The sequence below is a fragment of the Lycium ferocissimum genome, unplaced genomic scaffold (assembly GCF_029784015.1).
Source record: "Lycium ferocissimum isolate CSIRO_LF1 unplaced genomic scaffold, AGI_CSIRO_Lferr_CH_V1 ctg6701, whole genome shotgun sequence".
In the NCBI taxonomy this organism is placed as follows: Eukaryota; Viridiplantae; Streptophyta; class Magnoliopsida; order Solanales; family Solanaceae; genus Lycium; species Lycium ferocissimum.
In genome coordinates, this window is record NW_026726464.1 from 16,575 (window position 1) to 42,316 (window position 25,742).

The following is a 25,742-nucleotide window of genomic DNA, read 5'->3' on the forward strand; positions in this document are numbered from 1 at the left end:
GAGAGAATGTGGGAAGTGACCTTGGTCTAAAATGACCAAAAATGAGCCTTTCGACCACTTTGAAACTCTCCATGGTCGGCCACCGCCTAAGTGGGTTCCAAAAGAGGCTACCTGCGCAGTCTCAAAAAAATGCAAATATCACTATACTTTGACGGTGCATTGATAAATGGTTTAATACGTTGGAAACTAGACTAATAGTTATTCAATGTGGTGGGTGGATCTCCTCATAACTCCAAGTATATTGGGAGAAAAGGTCAGTGACATTAGACCCAAATTTCAATAAAATTATGAACGTAACTTGCGATAACTTTCGCCGACTTTTGTTTAACAATTGGCTTGACTTCAAAACTTAACATACGAATATTATATGATTCAAGTAAAATAAAAAAAACTTCGTTAGCATATTAAGCACTCCCAATTTAACCCTGAAAGTTTGAATTATAACATCCTTGATTCATTTAACCTCCAACCTTCACGATACTTCATTAATACTTGTTTTAATCCATTATTATCTTTGTAGAGGTCCTTAAACTCTCCAACTCATATTGATTCAGTTAAGACGAATTCTAACATGAAAGTACGGGGTGGCTAGAATTTGCAGAAGTTTCTTATGGAATGGCTCAAAAGAAAATTCCAGGAAAGCTCTGGTATCCCAGGAAACCTTGTATAAACCCAAGTCAGCTGGAGGACTAAACAATTTTGACTTAACCTAAAACAAAGCCGCACTTACTTTTATGTCCCGTAGTCACATTGTGGGTTCTATGGATACATTGTTACTATATCAAGAACAGAAACTTAGAAGACATTGAGCTTCCTAAACAGGCTAGTAGGATCATTAGAAAGATACTTGCTGCTAAGGAATGTATATCATCTACAAATGCACCAAATGTTCTAAATGCATTGCAGCAATACAGTGAAGAGGGGAAGTTTAGCATCAAAACTGCCTATGGGATGATGCTTCCTAAATATCTAAAGGTGGAGTGGAAAACTCTGGTACTGCTTCATGGACCTATGCCTAGGCACTAGTTTATTTTGTGGTTAGCAATGCAGCAAAGGCTATCTACAGTTGACAAATTAAGTAAATGGGGCATACAAGAGTAGACAGACTGTGTTTTATGTGAAAGTACAGTGGCTGAATCTCATGACCACCAGTTATTTTACAGAGGATATTCTAAATATGTATGGAAAGCTCTACTATAGTGGGTGAGATTGAATAGAACTATTGACAATTGACAAAATGAAGTAAGATGGTTGGCAAAGAAGGCGAGGAACAAAAGACCAAGGAATGCTATAATTGAGTTTCTCTTCTCAACAACTGTCTATCAACTTGGGATTGAGAGAAACAACGCAGATTCAATTTGAAGAAGAATACACACGACTCTCATCAGGGATATTTTCATGCAGTTGCATCTTGTTGGGCAGAAACACAGTAATTTGGCAGAATGCCTAAATAATTTGAATAGATATCTAGTCTAAGGCTAGCCTGAGTTTATAACAGGTTGGTCACATAGAGTTTTTGATGTTATTTGTTGGATTTTTTGTTGGAGAATCTAGCGGAGTCTAAAGCTAGTTGTAAAGATTTGCTTATTGGTTAAATAAAAAAAATCATTTGACCAAAAAAAAAAAAAAAAAAATTCTTACAAAAATTTATAAACTTCAGCAATGTCTTAATTTGGACCTTTTCCTCACATATAAGTCTGATTTTCTCAATTAGGCATTTTCATCCCACCATTTATAGTTTGTCCTTATTTAAAAAAGTTTGACAAATATACCGTATGCTCTTCACACCTAGACGAATAAAAAGTTTACGCCACCAGTTCTACAAAACTTTAGAACAATTATCTAAAATTTGGTCATATATTTTTTATACGTAGTTCAACTTTTATTTTTTTAATTTTTTTCTTTTGAACTTGTGTGAAATCTTTTTAGGCATTATATACTAAAATTCATAATAGGTCATTTAATCATGTTATATGTTGTATTTGCAGGATAATATCGGCCAATTGTATAAAGAAGTCGAAAACTATATAGAAGCCATAAAAATTAAAATTACTTATTAATTGACAAGCTTTAATAAATTCTTTTAAAATTTCATGTAAGTACACATAATAAATAATCTACATTTATAATTTGATATACATTAGAAAGCAACTTTGGTTTTCCACTCAAAGTATCGGCAGGAGCACGACGGCAAACCAAAATCTCAACTTTCGGTACGAAGACACGCAACCCGTTTCTAGTAAAAATGGACAACTTTTTGGTAGCCAGCTCATCAAAAAATACAAGTCAGCAACCTCTAATTCCTCCGTGATAATTTCATAAATGAATATTCATCTTTTACTTCATTTTATTGTACAAAGTTATTAAATAGTTTTTTTTATAGCACGTAAGTCATTAAAATTTACTCATTTAATTTTGTTGAATTATCAAAAAGAGTCTCATTTGTTTCTAAAATTCATTCGTTCTTAGGTAAACCCAATGATCTTGGAAATAGATATTTTATTCATGAGACAAGCTAAGTCAACAGTTCAAAACTAGCCATCTCCACAGCCATTCTTATAAATCACCCCGTATAGATTGCACACACACTTTATGCTACATTTCCCTACAATGCTAAACTCAAAACAAATTAGGAATTCTCAAAAATCTGGCACTTATGCTTGCATGTACATAGAAGTGAGTCTACACAACTTTATCAATGATTCTCCATGAAAAAACATGCAACAAACTCGCTCTTTATTCGCTTCCTCCACCCAATACTACTAAGAATCCAAAAGTAATGAAAAAAATAAGCAACAAAGTGTAGAAAACTCAAGAAAACAATTTTATTCCTTTCTTGAGCAAAACATACTTAAAAAAGCCAAAGCAGAAGACCACAACTTTTCAGTTAAATTAGTCATTAATCCCTCTATTCGAATTTACGTGATACACTTCAGATTTAGAGAGTCAATTTTTTTTATTAATTTTAACGGTGAATTGGGACGTATAATCTTTCAGTTTTTTTTTTTTTTGAAAAATAATTTACTTATTAGAAACTACCTAAAAAACATTATAAGTCACAATAATTAATAATTTAAAATATTAAACAGGCTACAAATAAATCGCGGTGCAAATTTTTGTTGTTTGATTGTCGAAATCGGAAGTGAGACCAGAGTATTATTATGTTTATAGAGTATAACGCACATGACACGCGGTGGCACAAAAAATAATGAGTAAGCCTCAACTTCCCAATCAAATTTCTGTTTTTTTTCTCCCTCACCCCTGGTCCCGCGGCTTCCTTCCTTCCTTCCTCTCATAACTCCAACATTTTCTCTCCAACAAAAAGAAAAAGCTTCTTTCTTTCAAAAACAAAATCTAAGGAGAAACTACTGCTGCATATATAAAATTGGGTCGGTTTCATTTCAAGAATTGAAAAACAAACATGGGTTTCTTTTTGGGGTTCTTCCTAGGTGCTGCATTGGGTGTTGCTCTCATTGTTTGTTTTGCTCGCTTTCAGAATAACAGATCCAAAGCTCGCATTGATTTGGTATTCTTTTCTTATTTATTGAGATTGGAATTTTGTTATTTTTTATTTTAATGATTAAATATTTCATTTTCTCTATATATATATATATATATATATATATATATATATATATATATATGCTAGGCAAAAGCCATAACAGCATTTGCCAGGATGACAGTTCAAGATTCAAGAAAACTTCTGCCACCTGAAGCATACCCTTCTTGGGTAGTCTTTTCACAGAAGCAAAAGTTGAGTTGCATTTGCTTATTACTTTTCTGTAATTGAGTAGTTGAAAGTATTAATAATGGTTGCAATACCTTTTGTGAATTGCAGTTGAATTGGCTTAACCAACACTTAGAAAAAATGTGGCCTTATGTTGATGAGGTAATTGTGTTTTTTGCAAATCTAGCACAACCTTTTCTTGTTTGGTTCTTACTGTTTTTCTTGTTTCATTTTATGTTTCTATTGATTCTCTGGTTAGGCAGCATCAGAGTTGATAAGAACCTCTGTGGAGCCAATTCTTGAGCAATATAGACCATCTATCTTAGCTGCTCTGAAGTTTTCAAAGCTTACATTGGGTACTGTGGCTCCATCATTCACAGGTCAGTTCAATAGTTGCCGCATGTTTTGACATTAATTAAAGTATTGAGTGTAGTTCAAGGTCCACCTTTTTTATATTGATTAGCTTTGAGTAAGCTGCTCTATGTATGATCAGAAATTGAGGCAGGTAGAGATTTCATGTTCTTCAGTAGTATTCCTGGTGCTTGTCGCAGTTTTCTCATTTCCAGGCATCCAGCGAGTAGGACTAACACTTTCTGTTTGGAAAATTTTAACTCTGACATCTCGTTTTGACATTTCAGGAGTTTCCATTCTTGATAGTGATCCTGGGGAAATTATTATGGAGTTGGAAATGCAGTGGGATGGCAATCCCAATATTGTGCTCGATATCAAGACTTTAGTTGGTGTAGGACTACCTATACAGGTACTTTTGACATCTTCCGTTTTGCAATAAATGAATAGCTGATAACGGTAAGCTGAACATATTGATTCAAACAGCAAAATGAATAAATCCCATGAAACTTTGGGTCTGAAACCATAACTCACTTGCACTGGAAGAAATGTAGTCTAAGCTGCAAAAGTCAAATTTGTAAGTGTACAGATGTTTTTTAAAGTTGCAGGTGAAATAAAGTTGTGTTCTTGTGCGCATATATATCAGAGGCAAACCCTTATAGATTATCAAAATGATTCCTAGTTAGGGTAAATCTGAGTCTTCATTGGTCATTCCTTCCATCTCAGTGCTGATTTTCTGATTTTTTCTTGTATGTTCGTTCTGTAACACTTTCGCAACGTAATAACTTTAGAGAGGAACCTCTTAAAAGAAGAACCAAAAAAAGAAAAAACTAGAGAGCAAACTATTCATCTTTCCTTTAAAAAATTAGTCCACATCCATCTTCTATGCGTTCTATTAAATATTTTAAGAATTTTGCTGCTCCAAAGATTTCTAAGATTCTTCCGTTAATCAACTTAAAACTGCACTCGTGCCTATTGAATAAATGCCCAAAAAGCTCAGTATTCAAGTGTGAAGAGACTACAACGCATGCTCTCAACCAATGCGGGTAACAGTCTTTATTGATATGTCATTCAACTGAAACGAATATTTACTACTTTGGTGTATGCTGTTATCATCAGTTCAAGTTACAAAAACACTTTCTTTCTTGACTCATGAGTACATAGTCACTTTTACATATACTGGATGTATGGAAATCCAAAATTTGCTGAAAGATCAAGACAATATTCATGGAAACATCACAACTGATCAAGAATCGTCTTACATATTTTCATCCCTCTCCTAATCCCGTTGTTAAATGTAGGTCAAGAATATTGGATTCACTGGCGTTTTCCGGTTGATATTCAAACCACTGGTTGCGGAGCTTCCTTGTTTCGGAGCTGTTTGTTACTCCTTGCGTCACAAGGTGAGTGCAAACTCTTCCTCTATGATTTGGTTTATGAAGTTTTCATGGATATTAATTGTCCCGGATTACACTTTTTCTTTTATGTATTATTTAAGGCTCATAGACTTGGTAAGAACAGACTAAATGCTTGATCTTCATCTTCAGATTTGTATTTGGTTCCGTTCTCATTCTCATTTACAAGAAAAAAGAATGTTTCATAATGTTGGTTCTGATATTATACTTGTCATGAATGTTTCTGCATGTAGAAAAATCTGGATTTCACTCTCAAAGTTGTGGGTGGTGATATCTCAGCTATTCCTGGAGTATCTGATGCCATCGAGGTTTGAAATGTCATGTGTTTGTTAACGAATGAACATAGACTTCTTTCTCACTCATGTACATTTCCCATATATAAATAGCCGATTTGTAGGGTTCTTATTTTATTTCTTACCTTAGGTAGCACACATTATTATATTGCTTACTTTTTGGAATGACATACAAGTTATTTCTCTATTACCATGTCTTTTACAGTTTTATTTCTTTCTTGTTCAGGTGCAAATGAATTGAAAACTATAGCATTATTCTTTACATTAATTAGTTCATCTTTCTCATACAACTGCATTTTGCATGACTCTTTCTTTCAGTTAAGTAGCATTTCAAGTATTTTCGTTTTTGATTTTGATTTTGATTTTAAAGCTTTATTGGCATGAGATTTTCATAAACTGAGATTGTTGAAAGTTTGGATGGCATCCTTGTTCTTCATCATTGGCCTTGCTCTCTTAAATTCTTGCAATTAGTTAGTTGATTCACGATGAGTATTTATCGCCATAAGTTTTTACAATTAAAAGATTCCTCAATTCTAATTGAGCATTTTGGTGGTACAACAAAGTACTCTTAATTAAATGCAATTCCTTGATCTGCTGCACAGGGTACAATACGGGATGCAATTGAAGATTCTATCACTTGGCCTGTCCGCAACATTGTTCCCATATTACCAGGAGATTATAGGTGTGCCATTTTTGAAACCAACGCTATAATCATTGCGTGACATGTTTTTACCACTTGAAACGAAAGGTTCTTTTTCGTTTGAACACGGTAGCTTCATTTAATAACAGACCTAAGCAAAAATAAATACTTTGTGAAATAGTTCTGCCATATAAATTTATCTTGCTCTCCCTCTATAAGGTATATCCTAAGTGAATGATATGAACCTTCTTCCCTTGAAGTAGATATAACTTCTGCAACCTCTGGCTCCATCACTGCCCAATTGTTTCTTCTGATAATTTTATCAGTCTATGTTGGTGACTTTTGTTTAAGTAGAAAAGATCATGAAGAAATGAAGAATTGCGTCCACAAAGGAATAAGTCAAGATAAAGGGGAAAAGTTAAATACCATTACAAACTACGCTAGATCTATACTGCACATGAAATTGTCTAAAATGATGTTGTATTATTGTAGTGACCTGGAGCTAAAGCCGGTTGGTGTATTACAAGTCAAGCTCATTGAAGCCAAAGAATTGACTAATAAAGACCTCATTGGGAAATCTGATCCTTTTGTTGAGTTGTTTATACGTCCACTACGTGACAGGACAAAGACCAGCAAAGTTATTGTAAGAGGACTTGTGTCTCTTGTTGTCCTTGTTAATTTGTTTATCTCCTGATGAGAAATGTTTAACTCCAGATTTTGTTTGTTTGGTTTGTTAAGGATAACTGCTTAAATCCAATCTGGAATGAGCACTTTGAGTTCATAGTTGAAGACATATCGACACAACATTTAACAATTAAAGTTTATGATGATGAAGGGATTCAGGATGCTGAATTCATTGGTTGCGCTCGAATAGATTTGAAAGACCTTGAGCCTGGTAAAGTGAAGGATGTGTGGTTGAAACTGCTGAAGGATTTGGAGATCCAGAGGGACACCAAAAACAGAGGACAGGTAAGATATTTCTCTCCAACAGTCTTGTTGAATTCGAATGCATCAAACCATATTCGATTGGGAGGAGTAGCCGTGTCTGCCTCATTATATTTAAGCTTGGAGCTTTCTGCAAATATTCTTGAATATTATTAGGATGAACTGAAGAATGACATCATCCATAATTGACTTTTTTGCTCTTTCTTCTTAAAATAGAATACCATTACCTCTCACCTTCCTAGCCAAATTTCTTAGTGGCTGAAAGCCTTTAGACCTCCCTAATGCTCTGTGTTTTGTGGTCTCCTACTATCATCCTTAATCTGTAGGAAAATAAATACACCAATCACCCAGTAGATATAGTCTCAACAATATAATTAAAAGGAACATGTGAAATTTGATTTTTGACCAACGGTAACTTGAGAGGTGTTTGAGTTCTTCAGCTGACCAATCAATTGTTATTTCTATGTTCTGTGTCTTGATACAAATTAAGCAAGCGCGTAGCACACCCTTCTCAAGGACCACTTGTATATAAAGATGAGCAGCAATCATTGATTCTTTCGGAATGTTCTTGTAAAATGACATAGAGTAGCTGGATCATTTTCAGAATCCAGAAAAATGAGATTTAAGATTATTTATGATTTTAGATTTGAAATCTTTTTGTTTTTTTGTGTTGTCAAGTTCCGTCCTGCTACAACCTCTCTTGTTTTGCCTCTGTTTGACCATACCAGTCCGTTTAAGCTCGTCTTATACCCATATTATATGTTAATAATAATAATAATAATAAGTAATAGAAGATATATTTCTATTGGCACATATACCGTAAAATGAAATAGGACTAAATGACTCATAGAAAACGTAAGAACTAAAGTAAACGTATGAAAAAAAAAAAAAAAAAAAAAAAGGCAGCCCGATGCACTAAGCTCCCGCTATACGCGGGGAACGTGACTACAACAACAACAACATACCCAGTGTATTCCCACATGGTGGGGTCTGAGGAAGGTAGAGTGTGCGCAGACCTTACCCCTACCTTAGGAGGTAGGAAGGCTATTTCCGATGGACCCCCGGTTCAAGAAAAGGTGCCAAGACAACAATAATAATAGGCAGTAATAGCAACATATAATAAGATAAATGACGTTAAAGAAAGAAAGAGAGAAACAAGCAAGCTATATGAGAGATACAAAAAATAAGCGAGTGAAAAAAGATAATAAAACTCCTAATGCGGAAAAGAAATCCTCGCGGCCCCCTACTAGCCCTCTACCCTGATCCTTGACCTCCACACCCTCCTATCACCGGTAAACTGAAGTAGCGCCATATCCTGCCGAATATCCTCTCCCCAGGCCTTCTTTGGCCTACCCCTCCCTCTTTTCGGGCCCTCCACTGCTAGCCTCTCACACCTCCTAACTGGCGCATCAACGCATCTCCGCTGCACATGGCCGAACCATCTCAATCTCCCTTCCCGCATCTTATCCACCATTGGGGCCACACCCACCTTGTCCCGAATCACTTCATTCCGAATCCTATCTCTCCTGGTATGACCGCACATCCATCTCAGCATCTGCATCTCTGCTACCTTCATTTTCTGGTCGCGGGGAACGTGACTAAATAAAATAATCCCAACTAATGTTGGCTCTCATGTATTGCCCAAGCAGCCAGAGTCAGCAAGGAAAAGATATGCCATTTAAGGGAATGACCATTAGACAACACAAAGTTTTGACACATAAAAAACTACAGCAAAACATATTTCTGGTTTTCCAACAACTGTTGCATCAGATGTCTGATGAAGGCCAATGACCTCATACTATGCCAATTCAGAATATGATAAAAATAAGTAATTGAGACCACAAATCATTTATGTCATGGCAATTTCTCTAACTCTCTTTTCTTTCTTTGAGTCTTGCACGGAACGATGCATGCTTTTACATAACAAGTAAGCAAGCAAATATTGCTTAGGTTATTGCAAAACGTAAAAGCAAACAACTGTTTGGCATCAAGACTCACGCGAATATATATGGCCAACCCCAACTTACTTGGGATTGAGGCATAGTAGTTGTTATAGTTGTTTGATCAGGGCTGGCCTTCCTAAGCAGAATCTTCTTCTCAAAAAAATAAAAAAAATCTCAGTGTCAGTGGAAGTCTGGAACAGAAGGCTTCTTGTTCCGGTAGAAACTGATATTATAACATTGGTATTTTAAATATTTAGCAGGATTTATTTAGAGAGAAACAATAAAAAAGAAGAGAGCAGAAGAAAACAGCGTAGGTGTACATTTCTAGCTGAAGAGGGTAATATGCGCGTGATAGTTGATCAACCATAAAATATACAGTAATAAAGTTCGATAGACAAATATGTGTGCTTTTTTATTTGAGCCAACCTGTATGTATTACACGGAAGTTTTTTTTTGTTTTTTTTTTTTTCTGGTTTTCTCATTTTTGTATTACATCGTGTTTGCATGGTTTTGTCCACGTAGGATGCCTGTCCATGCTATGTGGTCTCTCCATACACTCCTCAGAACTCATAAGAGGATTCTTGTTTGTGTGATTGGAGCTCAATGCATAAACTGGAGTCTTAACCAAAACACTTTTCTTGTCAACTAACACAGGTACACTTGGAGCTTCTCTTTTGTCCTTTTGGCATGGATAGTGTGTTTATGAAGGGATTTAAACCTGACTATGCACTGACTACCTTGGAAAAGGCCCTTAGACCAGAGTCTGCTAATTTTTCACAAGCAGTGTCTGAGAAGAAAGGGGACATCCTCTTTAGAGGAGTTCTTTCCGTGACAGTAATATCAGCAGAAGATGTACCTGTTACTGATCTTCTGGGGAAATCTGATCCTTTTGTTGTACTGATTATGAAGAAATCTGAACAAAAAAATAAAACCCGAGTAAGTTTCTGTGTACCCTGAAGGATGCTATATTATCTTCCCCTAACTTGTCTGATATTTCATTAAGTTGCTCTGTGTCCTTACTTTTCAAGATTTTGAAGTTGAGTAACTTTTGTCGTACTCATTGTTCTTTGCTAATCTCAGGTTCTAAACAACACCCTTAATCCAGTGTGGAACCAGACATTTGACTTTGTAGTTGAAGATGGATTACATGATTTGCTCATATTGGAAGTTTGGGACCATGACACATTTGGGAAGGTATATTCTTTTAGACTATCTTGCGTCCGCTTTGAGTGTTACACTTTTGCTCCACTGCTTTTTAAAGTTTATGAGTCTGCTGTGTCTTTGTCAAAACTTGCAAATTTCAGGATAGAATTGGTAGATGCATCATGACCCTCACAAGAGTTATTCTTGAAGGGGAATTTAAAGATACCTTTCCCCTGGATGGTGCCAAGTCGGGGAGATTAACCTTTCATCTTAAATGGACACCACAACCAATAATCCGAGATTGATTCATTTGAGATTAGATTTAGGGAGAACATTTTTTCTTTTTCCCCAAAGAGTATATATATGACATTTTACAGGAAATGCTACCTCTAATGAAAATGAGAAGGAAAAGGCAGAGCTTTCAAATTTGTTAGATGGAGCAAAAAATTAACAGAAGCAACAACACTCAGAGATCTTGTAGCCTTCCATATGCAAATGTCTGTTGTAATTACAATCTCCTAGGTAGTCTTCTTTTTCCGGTTAAACTTGTTAACAGCTTCTTCAGAACCAGTGTCAGGCTGCCCTTTTCTTATTAGCTAGTAACATGTTCTGTTTCATGTAAATTTGAGTGAAAGACAGGAAACCAAGGAATTGATTCTTTTTTTTTTTTTAAAGAAGCAAAGGACATTGATAGGCAAACTTGTCCAATGCATATAAACAACTAAATTCAACTCGATTTAAGAAGGACAAAGGATGAAGGGGAACAGAAACAGATGAAGGGGAACAGAAACAACTTTGTTCTTTTTCTTATTATAGGGTCGGAATTTTGGATTTCTACCTCTTTTCTACCTCTCAAAGACGTGCAAATGCACGAGCTGAGAATCATTGCTTTAATTAAGGAGTTGTAATAAATTTTAACTACTGCTACAGGTTTTTGTTGTATGTAAGAGCATCTGAAGTTTGAAATAAACAACCTTAACTAATACTATAGATTTACTAGAATGAAACTAAGAATAAAGCTGTGGTTCAAATACCATCATGACATGAAAAAGTCGATCGTCTACCATTCCCAGACCGAAAGAAAAGGCAATTGACAGCTGTCTACTCTGATATAAACTCCTACAGCCAATATACAACCGCTCCCACGCAGCCACGCAATGAGCACATAGCGAACTATTCTTTTGTCTTTTACTAAAGAATTAAAGAATACTATGTGCGTGCTGCAACTAGTAGCATACGTCAATTTTTAGAGGGATCTTTTCATCGAGTGCCCCCAACAATCCAAGTATATACTATTTTGAAACTCGTATTATATTTTAAGGGATCTCTTTATCGAGTGCCCCCAACAATTCAAGTATATAATATTTTGAAACTCGTATTATATTTTATTAACTTTTGAATGTTAAACTTGCTTGTTCACTAAACACAGTTACGTTCCAAAGAATTATGAAAAAGAATCAACACTTCAAAAAAAATGTAGTAGAAACTTATACATCGTGATAAAAAAAAAAAAAAAAAAAAAAAAAAAAAAAAAAAAAAAAAGGGATAAAGATTGATAAGAAATGAATTTAAAAAATAAAAATAAGCTGCTGTTGTTTCATCTTTGTAACTCTGTTTTATCACATTTGCAGTATCAGATGACAGCACCAGAGTTGCTGCCTTTCTCCATATGCATATTCTTGCAACTGCTATATTCGAGGATCTATTCCATCTACCCCACCTCAAAAATAATTTACTGAACATTGTCGATTCAATGAAAAGTTGGCCTAGCGCGATGCAGGCCACGACGCCCCGCGCCAAGCCAATTTTTTAGAGTAATAGAAAAATCAGCAGGCTCAGTAAAGTATGCTTAGCGCAGGGCGGGCTGCAATGCCCCACATGCCACGCCAGGCCATTTTGTGCCCGGTGCGATTTTTCACGAATTTTATAAAAGCCCAACTTCATCAAAACTCTTCCCCACTTCGTTTTGGATGACCTTTTGAGAGAAAACAACCCTAATTCTTCCCCAAAATATCTAAGATAATTTCTTGATCAATTTTCATCATTGCTAACCCAATCTAACATCAAATTAACGCTAGTTCATCCTTCGAAATTATAGATTCTTTAAAATTGAAGAAAGATAAATTGAATGAGACTTTGGGAAACTTCTTAAAGGTATGGTATTTGATCTTTACTGATGTTATTTAGAGGGTCTAGCCTAGTGTAGGGTATTAGAAACAATAAGAATCCATGGATGATTTATGGGGATTCAAGAACACATTTTTGGGCACAAAAATCCCTAGTTTTCGATAAGGGTGGGAACTCTTGAAATTTGGCTAAAGTTCTGAACTTTATCATTATTAATCATTGTAGAGTGATTGTTGAACCTCGGAAAACCCGTTTGGTAGCGTTATAGCAGGAATCGAGGTATGTCTCTTTTCGAACATACTTTTGAACCTTTAAAAATGGTTTCTTTTGCAAAGTTTGGGTGCGTGAGGGACAAGCGCACATTAAACGTTATATGTATTATATTAATGTATGTATCTGCGATTTCCCTATAAAAGTAATATTGAAATTGAATAATAAAGCTTTGAATTTGAACATGCTTTACCCCCTTATAAGAGATGACTTAACTTGATTTTGAAAGAGATAATCTTCGCTTGTTTCGCCCCTACTATGGGATGATCGAATTGATTTCTAAAGTGATCTTTAAATATGGTTTTCCCCTATTACGGGATGACTGAACTTGGTTTCTAAAGCTTGGGTCTTTAATGAGTTTTGCCCTATGAACAGGTTTGGTGAGTTGAAAGTTCATTAATGATTGAACATGGTTTCTAAACTGATTAATCACTTGATCTACCCTATTAACGAGATGACAAACATAATCCACAATGAACAATTTGGCTATTATGCTATGACTTGTGATTCGCCTTCCACGCCATGATTTGAGATTCGGCTTCCAAGCCATGACTTGTGATTCAGCTAATATTCTATGATCTTTATTGTTTGTGTGTGGCCTAGCTACTCGGGAGGAAGGGTAGTCAGTATAGATCCTAGTGGTGTTTGCCTATCCATTAGGGAGGAAGAGTGGCCATCGAGGGTCAATAGCACCGTGTGGTAGCCATTTGAGAGGAAGAGTGGAAATCGATAGTTTGTGTCACGCCCCAACCAGAGGAACGTGCGGGCACCTACCATTTCCCACCTCAGTAGGCGAAACCTTTTCCAAATCATTCCTTCAATCACAATAAAGTAATCAAGACAACCAAATGTAAGTGTCAAAAATAGATAATAACAATAAGGATAAGGGAATAAATGCGAAAAATAATACAACAATCCTAAGGAATCTTGTCTAAGGCCGTACAAGAGCCGTTACTACAAATACTACAAGTCTAAATGTGAACACAAGTCTGAAAATGGAACACTGTCTCAGAATATCAAAATAAGACAAGTAACTAAGAAGAGGCATCTGGGCAGCGAATCCATCCAAGTGCTCCCCCTGGAAAGCTCGTCAGACGGCCTCGGGACTCAGTCATGAAGTGCAGAAGTCGATCCAGTCATAAACTCTGCACTCAGAAAGAATGCAGCAAAATAGATTCAATACAACAATACGTACTGAGTAGGCATCATAGGCTGACAACAGTTAGAAAATCATAGATATAAGAAAGAGACTGAAAAAGTAGGCATGCTCACAATCAGATAAAATTCAACACAGTCTAAATATCAAATCCAATACCAAACCAGCAAGTCTAGTAAATCACCTCAAATCCCACTATAAGTCCGAAACACAATATCAAGAACCACTATCCAGTTCACGTATCACTAAAGATCAACCAACAAGTCCAATACAATGCCGTAGGTAAATATGAGATGAATGCAATGCAAATGTAATGATACACACATGCTTCAGGCGGAATATCTCGTCGCCTCGACAGTCATGACCCATGGGGGACCTCTAAGTCTATGTACCTATTGTGGCGCATAGCCCGATCCAATAGTCAATATTGCGGAACATGTAACCCGATCCCAGTCAGCACGCGCAAGCCGATCCAAGTAAGTGTTGTGGTGCAACCTGATCCCAAAATATGTATAAATGAGTGAATGCATGATAACAATGCCTACAAGATTATATGAATCAATGGTGCCACACATGGACACAAATCTCACTCATAATATCAAAACCTTTCTTTCCTTTCCAACAACCTCAATCATGATAACTATGCTTTTTGACACACAAGTAATCACTAAGCATTAACTCTAGAATCAATCATATGGCAACAAGCCAACAACTCACAAATAAGCAACAACTCAATAGAACACAATAAGGTGACAAACCATAATCAACAACAATACCAACCTAAGTATTCTATTCCAACTTCATACCTGAAGGTTTACATGCTTTCTCCAACAATCACTAACTCTACATATGATCTGCTAACCGAAGTCTAGCAAAAAAGGTAAGCCGTAACCTACCTAGAAAGCCAAATAGGAGCCACGAACCGTCACACCTTAGCCTTTCCCTTTCATAGCTCCTCTAAGTAAACCATGAATAACGACACCTCTAATTGCTATACTTCTAGTTAGGTCAAATTCTAACCTAAGAAATTTGGGAAACGGGCCCATAAGGGTAAAACAGGGATTTGAAAGATGGAACATGCAATTCAAGCTCTAGGTGATCAGGCCCACTAATCAATTGCTAAAACAACTCAAGATTAAGCTTAATTCGGATTCAAAGCAAAACCCCCAAATTTGGGTATGAACCCTAATTCTTCAATCCTCAAATTAACCCTTTAATAATGGAAGAAATATGCTTAATAATAAGGAATTCATCAAATTCTACGATTATACCAGTCAATTTAACACAAGACTCATCTTCTCTATTTTGATTTTAGTGATTCTAAGCATGGATTAGGGGTCTAGGAAGGTAAATGATGAAGTCTAGGGTCATAGATCTTACCTCCATGAAGATTCAGCCCACAAGTTGATCAATTCTCCCAAAGAGTGCTTAGAAATTCATGGGAATTGCGGCGCACACATGGTCCACTATGGCGGGCATCACAAAAATCTATAGGCGGCTATAGCCGCAAGGACATTGCTATCGCGGTCACCAAAACACCATGTCTGCTATGGCCGTCAGTCCAATGCTATAGCGAGACTGCTACAACGACTTTTGAGTGCGCTACGGCGCGTCATGGATAACGAAGAAATTGGTTTTGACCCGATCTGTTGGATATCGTATCACGAGGCCACTACGGATACCAAACAAATATGTAAACACGCACAAAAACAAGCTACGAACTCACCCGTGGCCTTGAATTTCTCAACGGAGGTCTATTTGACTAAGTCAACCCCCTAATGGCCCTAAGCCAAGTTTCCAACCCAAGTTTCAAAATGCTCACAATTGCATTGGGAACCGAACCGAACATATTACCAAGTCGTAAATGACCATTCAGACCTTTCGAAATCAATGAAATTCTAAAAAAGGTCCGTTTACCCAAATGTCAACTTTCGATCAAATGAATTTCACTTTAAGGCTCAAACCTCCCAAAAGTCACACCAAAACCCGCCTCGAATGAGGACAGAGTCTCATCAAGTAACACAGAATCCCAATGAACTATATAAGAACCATCAGAATGATACTTCTTCAGCATGGACCCATGGAAAATTAGATGAACACTAACGGCCACGGTGGCAAAAGCCGACTCGCATAACATCTCGACTCGATGAAGGACCTCAAATGGGCCAAGGTACCTCGGGCTCAACTTGCCCCTCTTCCCAAATCGCATAATACCCTTCATGGGTAAGATCTTCCGAAGAACCTACCCGCCCACCATAAACTCTAAGTCCAGAACCTTCCAGTCTGCATACATCTTCCATCGACTCTGGGCTGCTAGAAGTTTTTCCTGAATAAGCTTTACCCTGTCTACGGATTCTCTCAACAAATTTGTGCCCCACGGGCGAACCTCAAAAGTATCAAACCATCCAATAGGAGAACGACACCTTCTACCATATGCAAACACCGCTAAGGGAAAGAACTGTTCCCAATGACCACCAAAATCAATGACGCATCCTCTCAACATATCCTCGAGCACCTGGATAGTCCTCTCGGACTGGCCATCAGTCTGGGGATGAAAAGATATACTAAGGTCTAACTGAGTACCAAACTCTGCCTGAAAAGCCCTCCAGAAATTAGAAGTAAACTAGGGATCTCGATCCGAAAAAATAGTAATAGGGACCCTGTGCAATCACGCAATATCACGAATGTAAATCCTGGCTAACTTCTCTGTAGTGTAAGTGACCCGAGCTCAACGAAATGAGTGAACTTAGTCAAACGGTCAACGATAACCGATACTGAATCAAACTTTCTCAGGGTCTTCGGAAGACCCACAACAAAATCCATAGCAATCCTCTCCCACTTCCACTCGGGAATGGGCATCCTCTGAAGCACACCACTAGGCCTCTAGTGCTCATACTTGACTTACTGACAATTCCTACACTTAGCCATTAAATCTACAGTATATTTCTTCATCCTCCCCCACCAGTAGTGCTTCCTCAGATCTTGATACATCTTCATAGCACCTGGATGAATGGAATATTTGGATCTATGGGCCTCATCTAAATTCAAACGGATCAAATCACCAATGCGAGAAACGCGCATGCGTCCCTTGATCCTCAGGATACCATCACTATAAAGCATGGCCTCTTTGGCCTCACCGCTCAGAACCTTATCACGAATCTTACACAACTGGGCATCCTCAAACAACTGGGCCCTAATCTTCTCCAGAGGGACGACACCACTCGCTACGGCCATGACTACCTTTCCCGGAACCGAGATATCAAGGCGTACAAGCGTTAGCCGTACGGTCCGAACCTCCATGGCTAACAGATGCTCACAAGCAACCAATCAGGCTAAACTACCCATACTCACTGCCTTGCGACATAAGGCATCAATTACAGCATTGGCTTTCCCCGGATGATAAAGAATGATGATGTCATAGTCCTTTAGAAGCTCTATCCACCTACGTTGTCTCTAATTTAGGTCTCTCTTACTGAACACGTGCTGAAGGCTGCGGTGATCGGTGAACACCTTATAATGGACTTCATACAGATAGTGCCTCAAAATATTTAAAGCGAAGACTACTGATAATAACTCCAGATCATGGGTAGGGTAGTTCTTCTCGTGGATCTTCAACTGATGAGAAGCATAGGCAATGATTCTACCCTCCTGCATTAACACAGCACCCAAACCAATACGGGCTATATCACAATTGTTACATCTCGGAGATTTTGGATTGTTGCATTGTACCATAAGATTTTGGTTAATGAAGTGTTATACAAGTGCCAATAAGGTTCCATAAGGATTGGGGGTTGAACGAATCGACGAGAATAATTTTCGGGGAAAAGTGGATTATACAATCGGATATACGGACCGTATAATTTCTACGGTCCGTATAATTGGCTAACCTCCACCGTAAAATAATTCTAGAAAAGGGTGAACCTCTGGTGGGATTGTACGGCCCGTATAATTGGCCGTAGATCGGGGTCGGGCCAGATTTCTTTTTAGTTATATATGACCGGCTCTTGTTCATTTATTTCATTTCCAACTTTTCCCAAACTCTTGAAAGCTCTAGAACCCTCTCCTAAGTAAACCCAACCAAACCCAAGAGGATCAAAGATCAAATAGGAAGAATCAAGGGATTCAAGTGTGAAATGCTCACTAGGGTTTGTAAGATCCAAGAATTTCTTTGGTGTTGAAGTTGGGATTTCATTCAAGTTGGTAACTTGATCCAAAGCTCATTCCTATATGATAAAAGGTTAGTTTTCATGTCTATTTCATGTTAATAAGCATGCTTGGTTGTTGAACAACTTGAGTGAGAGGAGAAAGTGGAAGATGAAGTTCAAATATAGATTTAATGATATTTTGAGTAGTAAATTAACTTGAGCTATCATTGTTAAAATGTTATGAGTGTAATCTTGTTATGAAGGGTAATAATGATGACAAGGAAGTATTGCATACAAGTGTATAGCGGGTTGATGTAAAGTTGTTGATATAAATTGATTATGAGAATGAATTTTGAGACTTAATGGAATATAAGTACTTGATTATGATATTGCGGATGTTGTTTATGGTTGTTTGGGGAGTTGTTTTGTAATATGGTGAAGTCGATGAAATAGGGGAAATACGCAATTTTCGCTAGCTCATGAATTATACTAGTTTGAACTTAAGAGTGTCTTTAAGACCTAACCTTGGTATGAATCCTCTTAAATGTAGATTTTTCGGGACTTATAGAAAGAACGTTAAGTAGTTAAGAAGACGAAAAGGTATGTAAGGCTAACCCTTCTTTCTTAAGGCATTATTCCACTGTTGTATACACATGTGTGAAATCCATAATGTCTTCCATGACGCCTCCATTTCTAGAAGTGCTAAAGCTCATAAGTCTTGATACTCTAATGATAACGCTGACCTCATCCTGCGATAGTTGACTCTCCAAAGAAAGATATATTGATGACAATGATGTTGATGATGCTTATGTACTCCTATGTGTATATGTATGTATATATGTATGGCCATTATGTAACACCGAGCTTGTATGGCCGGGTATGATATTCTCTGCACACACGCTACCGGTTGGGTAGATAACTTACTTAGAACCTTGCTATGGCGTAAATTATGTATGACACCTAACTTACATGGTCGGGTATGGTACTACTATATATGTACGCGTACGTATGGAAGGTTTCCATTAGAAAAAAGGTAAGTAAATATGATGAACGTCTCAAGAGGTATATATGGCTCTCCTATCTTATGGATCTTCTATCTCATGTTATCCTTCATGCTATTATTATGTTACTGCTTATGCCTTACATAATCGGTGCGATTGTTAAATCTTGACATCCTTGTTTGTGGAAGCCTGCGTCATGCCCGCGGGTGGATAGGGAGATAGACTTGATCCTTAGGCCTGCACATCCGGAGGCTTGCTTAGAGAGGCTCATTTGATTAATTTCTGTTGTTGGTACAATTTGTGTACATATATGGGAATGGCGGGGCCCTGTCTAGTCTTTATGATGTTACATACTCTTTCTAGAGGCTCGTAGAAAGTTGTGTATAACTAGATGTCTCTTAGCTTTGTCAGCTCATATTTTGTATATCATTTTGATAGCCTTGATAGCTTGCATATATATATATATATGGGCATAGTTGTTGATGTTGTTATAAAAGTGCCATAGCCCGATGGAGAGTGTATTATTGATGCATAGAAATTATGAGTAGGCCAAGTGGCTCACCTAGATATGATTGTGAAAGTATGACGAGAGGTGCCCGGTGGGTTAGCTCCGGGTGCCCGTCATGGCCCTCCGGTTGGGTCGTGACAACAATACACTGAGAAATCTTTACCCTCCATAGGTAATGCCAGATTCGGGGATGAAGTCAAAAGAGTCTTGAGCTATTGAAAGCTCTCTTGACAAGCATCAGACCCTTTGAAAGGGAATCTCCTTTTGAGTCAATCTAGTCAACAAAGAGGCAATAGAAGCGAAACCCTTCACAAATCGACTATAATAGCTGGCTAACCCCACAAAGCTACGAATCTCAGTCACAGTAGTGGGCCTCGCCCAATCTCTAACAGCCTCAATCTTTTTTGGATCAACCATGATCCCATCTTTGGAACATAATGTGGCCCAGAATGCCACGGACTCAACGAGAACTCGCAGCAGCTTGGCATAAAGCTCCTTCTCTTTCAATAACTCAAGGAGAATCCTCAAATGACGCTCATGCTCTTCCCCAGTCTTCGAATACACCAAGATATCATCGATGAATACAATAATGACGGAATCAAGATATGGCTTGAAAATGCCGTTGATCAAAGTCATAAACGTAGCTAGGGTATTCGTAAGCCTAAATGACATCACAGGGAACTTGTAATGACCTTAATGAGTCTAAAGAAATTTGTTTTTGAGAACATCGTAAACCGAATCTTGGTGATGGTAAGTCGACCTCAAATCAATCTTCAAAAATATTGAACACCCCTGTTGGTTGAACAAGTCATCAATATGAAGAATGGGAAACTTATTACGAATGGTGACCTTGTTCAACTGATGGTAATCTATGCCCATCCTTATTATACCATCCTTAACAACCCATGACGGGAACGCCGAGGGAGATGCGGTCTAATAAACCCCTTACTCGAAAGCCAGATCTTGTAGGCTGCTCCTTGACTCCATAACTCGGGTGCTATCTATAGGGAGAGACGAGAAATGGGGCGCGTGCCGGATCTGTCTACAAAAATGAATGTGGCGGTCGGGTGGCATATCTAAAAAATAAGAAGGAAAACTTTCGCAAACTCACATAGAATGGGCACAGACTCAAAGGCTGGAGAATCAACGCTAGTATCACGAATATGGGTTAAGTAAGACAAACACCCCTTGCTAACTAACTTATTCGCACGAAGATAAAAAATGATCTTCTTTGAAGCGGGGCTCGGAGTACCCCTCCACTCTAATCTTAGAATCCCGAGCGCCAGCTAATGTGACATCTTGGCATGTGATCAGATTGAATGATACGGTGACAACCAGTGTCATACGGATAATATCAAAGTCTCTTCGTCCAAAATCATCAAATCTACAAGTATCATACCCATAAAAGTAACTAAGCGGTCGAAAGACTCGATCAACAACAGTAAAGGTCTCCGACGATTGGAGGTACATCAACCGGTCGCTAGTCAAATCCCGACGACGAATGATGGCGGTCACATATGAAAAGTAAACCCGGATCAAATAAAGGCGGAAGCCGAGGTCGATGAAGAACATAAATAGTACTGTTATCACGATGTCTGAGCCTCGACCTCGAAGCCTACCAGAAAGAAATATCGGAGGGCACGAGAAGACGCCTGCGGCCCCCGGTATCCGCCGGGCTGATGTGATCCACCGCGTCACCGGCGGCGTCGTTTACGGCTAAGCCTCGGCCACTAGATAGTGCGGAGTCCTCGAGTACGGGCAAGGAACCTGCGGGACCAGCTACATGCGGATGCGAAATCTTTTATAAAGTGGCCGAATCACCACGAGCATAGCCCCAGACTCCCCCCCAGATTGAGCCTTGGCGGACACAAACCAGAGCGTGATGTGGCCGGCACTTGGAAGGAAGATCCCAAAGTCACCAACTAAAGACAAGTGACATGGAGTGGATACACAGGTCCACCAACAAACCTACGAACCTTCTCCTCCTCCGTGGGAATCAACTGAGCAGCATATCTAGCCAAAAATGGAAATCTGGCCTCATACTCTGACAGGTCATACCTCGTTGTCGTAAATGAAGAAACTCATCTCTAAGCTCATCCCTCAAAGTATGCGACACGTACTTCTCTAAGAAAGCCTGATGGAACGGGGTCAAAGTCAGTGGAGGTGCACCAATGGTTCTGCTCTCAATAAAAGTCCTCCACCAAGTCTTCGTATCGCCGCGAAACTCAAATGACACATAATCAACCCGATGAGACTCCACAATACGCATCTTATAGAGCCTCTCATGCTTCTCTATAATAAACTTGTATGCATCCTCACTGCACAAGCTAATGAACTTGGGCGGCTCCATCTTCGTGAACCTCCCAACGAGCTCGATCCTCTCGCGGTCAAAGGCCGGGCCGGCCACGGATGCTGGGAGCACCACCGCTGGGCGGAAAACCACCTAAACGCAGGGCCATAGAAGCAGCAGGATGCATCTCCATAGTCTAGCCCTGCTCGGGAGCCTGTATACCCACTCAAGTCTGGGAACCACCAGGAGTAGCGATACCCCCTACAGCTTGCTGGCCGTCAAGATGAAGAAGTACATAGGACATGATATCTTGGAATGCCTGATAAGACATGGCATCGGGTGAGTCTGGTCTAGTCCCTGACCTCCTTGGTCGCGCTCTCTCTCTCGGGCCGACGCTTCTGCAGGCCGAACGTGCTCGCCTGTCCGGGCCACGGGGACCCACCCCTAGCCGGTGTAGCTTCACGGCTTCTAGCTCGGCCTCAACCTCTCGCCTGTTCTCGTCCTCTGATGAGAGAATAGAAGTGGATCAAATACTAATTAGAAAATGCCAGATACCAATTTGAATAAAGTAGCATGAAGGAATGAAAGAACGTGAAGTTTCCTAAATGTCCTGTAGTCTCCCGCAGATAGGTACAGAGTTCATTGTACCGATCCGCAAGACTCTACTAGATATGCTCTTGTACTTATAGACAAGGTAACATAAGGCTCTGCTACCAACTTGTCACACCCCAACTAGGGGAACGTGTGGGCACCTACTATTCCCACCTCAGTAGGCTAACCCTTTCCCAAATCATTCCTTCAACCACAAAAAAGTAATAAAGACAACCAAATATTGTGAATAATTGCAGAAAATAATACAACAATCCCAACGAATCTGGTCTAAGGCCGTACAAGAGCCATTACTACAAATATTACAAGTCTGAATACAAATAGAAGTCTGAAAATGGAACACTATCTCAGAATATCAAAATAAGACAAGTAACTAAGAAGAAGCATCTGGGCAGTGAATCCATCTAAGTGCTCAGCCTGGAATAATCATCAAACAGCCACGAGACTCAGTCATGAAGCACAGAAGTAGATCCGGTCACAAACTCTACACTCAGAAAGAATGCAGCAAGGTAGAGTCAGCACAACAACACATAATGAGTAGGCATCATAGGCTGACAATTGTTAGAAAATCATATATATAAGAAAGAGACTAAAAAAGTAGGCATGCTCACAATCAAATAAAACTCAACACAGTCCAAATATCGAATCCAGTACCAAATCATCAAGTCTAGTAAATCACATCAAACTCCACTATAAGTCCGAAACACAATCTCAAGAACCACTATCAAGTATATGTATCACCAAAGGTCAACCAACAAGTCCAATACAATGCTGTAAGTAAATATGAGATGAATGCAACGCAAATGCAATGATACACACACGCTTCGGGCGGAATATCTCGTCGCCTCGATAGTCATGACCCATGGGGGACCGCTAACTCCATGTACCTGGTGTGGCGCACAGCCCAATCCAATAGTCAATATTGTGGAACGTGTAACCCGATCCCAGTCAGTGTTGCGGTACGTGCAACCCGATCCAAGAAAGTGTTGAGGCGCTCAACCCAATCCCAAAATATGTATAAATGAGTGAATGCTTGATAACAGCGCCAACAAGATTATATGAATCAATGGTGCCACACATGGACACAAATCTCACTCACAATATCAAAACCTTTCTTTCCTTTCCAACAACCTCAGCCATGATAAATATGCTTTCCGACACACAAGTAATCACTAAGCATAAACTCTAGAATCAATCATGTGGCAACAAGCCAACAACTCACAAATAAGCAACAACTCAATAGAACACAATAAGGCGACAAACCATAATCAACAACAATACCAACCTAAGTATTCCATTCCAATCATACTCGAAGGTTTACATTCTTTCTCCAACAATCACTAAATCTACATATTATCCGCTAACCAAAGTCTAACCAAAAAGGTAAGTCATAACCTACCTAGAAAGCCGAACAGTAGCCGCGAACCGTCACACCTTGGCCTTGCCTTTTAGTAGTGCCTCCAAGTACTCAAAATCTATTCATAATTGAATTTTATATTAAAAACCACGGATAACGACACTCATATCGCTATACTTCTAGTTAGGTCAAATTCTAACCCAAGAAATTTGGGAAAATGGGCCCATAAGGGTAAAATGGGAAATTGAAAGATGGAACATGCAATTCAAGCTCTAGGTGATCAAACCCACTAATTAATTGCTAAAACAACTAATGATTAAGCTTAATTCGGATTAAAGCAAAACCCTCAAATTTGGGTATGAGCCCTAATTCTTCAATCCTCAAATAAACCACTACTAGTGGAAGAAATAAGCTTAATAACAAGGAATTCATCAAATTCTATGCTTATACTAGTCAATACTAGTCAATTTCACCATCAATTTCCATTTTATAAGTCTAAATCCATTTCAAGAAATTTAACACAAGACTCATCTTCTCTATTTTGATTCTAGTGATTCTAAGCGTGGACTAGGGATCTAGGAATGTAAATGATGGTCATAGATCTTACCTCCAAGGAGATTCATCCCACAAGTTGATCCATTCTCCCAAATAGTGCTTGGAAAGTGATGAAAAGATGTGATAAGGTTTAAGGGTTTTAACTTGAGAACAAGAAAATAATTCTCCCCGACAACGGCTGCAGCGGTCATGGAAACCACTGTGGCGCACACGCTATGGCACACATGGTTCACATGGCGCCATCACAAAATCTGTGCCGCCAGTAGCCGCAAGTGATAGGAAGCCATCGCTGCCATTACCAAAACAATTACGTCCGCGCGCGTGCCGCGGTCCGGCATTTATACGGATCGCGGGCTCGCTTATATTGCAGCGCACACACCAGAAATTAGAAAGTTCTGGTTTTTACCAATCTCAACCCAAAATTCGACTATCACCTGAGGCCCCATAGATACCAGACAAATATGCAAACTTGCACAAAAACGCGCTACAAACTCACCCGTGGCCTCGAATTTCCCAATAGCGGTCTATTTGACCAAGTCAACCCCCCAATGGCCCTAAGACAAGTTTTCAACCCAAGTTCCAAAACGCTTCCAATTGCATTGGGAACCGAACATAACACGCTACCAAGTCATAAATGACCATACGGACCTCTTGAAATCGACGAAATTCTAAAAAAGATTTATTTACCCAAAAGTCAATTTTGGGTCAAACGAATTTCACTTTAAGGCTTAAACCTCCAAAAAGTCACACCAAAACCCGCCCGATTTCCTCGGTAAAGGATCAATGTAGGTTAAAAGGGTCATTAGCACTATAACGACCAATCGGGTCATTATATCAAATATTAATTAAATAATCGCTTGTCCTTGAGCAATAAGGAGTAGAAATGTGGAAAAGTACCTGAATTAGCAAATAACTGGGCATATCTCTCACGTATATCGGACTCGATTTCCCAAGTAGCATCCTCAACAGGGCGATGCTTCCACTGAACCTTGAGCGAAGCAATCTCTTTCGACCTCAGCTTCCTAACGTACCTATCCAGAATGGCTGTAGGCTCCTCCTCATAGGACACATTCTCATCAAAATGATACTTCTTCAGCATGAACACATGGAAAACCGAATGAACTCCTGACAGGCCTAGTGGAAAAGCTAACTCATAAGCAATATTTCTAACTCGACGGAGGACCTCAAATGGGCTAAGGTACCTCAGGCTCAACTTGCCGCTCTTCCCAAATTGCATAACACCCATTATGGGTGAGATCTTCAAACGCAC

At 38.8% G+C, this 25,742-nt stretch overlaps 1 protein-coding gene, 1 long non-coding RNA gene and 1 pseudogene across 2 annotated transcripts; 2 read left to right on the forward strand and 1 right to left on the reverse strand.

Moving 5' to 3' along the window:
- Positions 1–708: 708 nt before the first annotated feature.
- LOC132045455 (uncharacterized) lies at positions 709–1,377 on the reverse strand. The gene is made up of 2 exons (XR_009412420.1): positions 1,108–1,377; positions 709–1,022 (listed from the first exon to the last, which is right to left on the reverse strand). It is a non-coding gene; the product is annotated as an uncharacterized LOC132045455 (long non-coding RNA).
- Positions 1,378–3,220: 1,843 nt separating this feature from the next.
- Positions 3,221–10,786, forward strand: LOC132045456 (synaptotagmin-5-like). The gene is made up of 13 exons (XM_059436048.1): positions 3,221–3,526; positions 3,650–3,752; positions 3,837–3,889; positions 3,987–4,107; positions 4,366–4,487; positions 5,377–5,478; positions 5,724–5,798; positions 6,386–6,465; positions 6,916–7,066; positions 7,162–7,392; positions 9,966–10,247; positions 10,392–10,505; positions 10,616–10,786. The coding sequence occupies exons 1-13, from the start codon at positions 3,422–3,424 to the stop codon at positions 10,757–10,759; spliced, it is 1,683 nt and encodes a 560-aa protein (XP_059292031.1). The 5' UTR covers positions 3,221–3,421; the 3' UTR covers positions 10,760–10,786.
- An 816-nt stretch (positions 10,787–11,602) lies between these two features.
- Positions 11,603–11,727, forward strand: LOC132045458 (U5 spliceosomal RNA; annotated as a pseudogene).
- The last annotated feature ends 14,015 nt before the right edge of the window (positions 11,728–25,742 follow it).

Excerpts from the sequence above, each read along its gene's own strand:
- LOC132045456 (XM_059436048.1), top strand. The coding sequence starts at position 3,422 with ATGGGTTTCTTTTTGGGGTTCTTCCTAGGTGCTGCATTGGGTGTTGCT. Across the intron at positions 7,067-7,161 it reads CAAAGACCAGCAAAGTTATT|GATAACTGCTTAAATCCAAT; the intron begins GTAAGAGGACTT and ends TGGTTTGTTAAG. Across the intron at positions 10,506-10,615 it reads ACCATGACACATTTGGGAAG|GATAGAATTGGTAGATGCAT; the intron begins GTATATTCTTTT and ends TGCAAATTTCAG.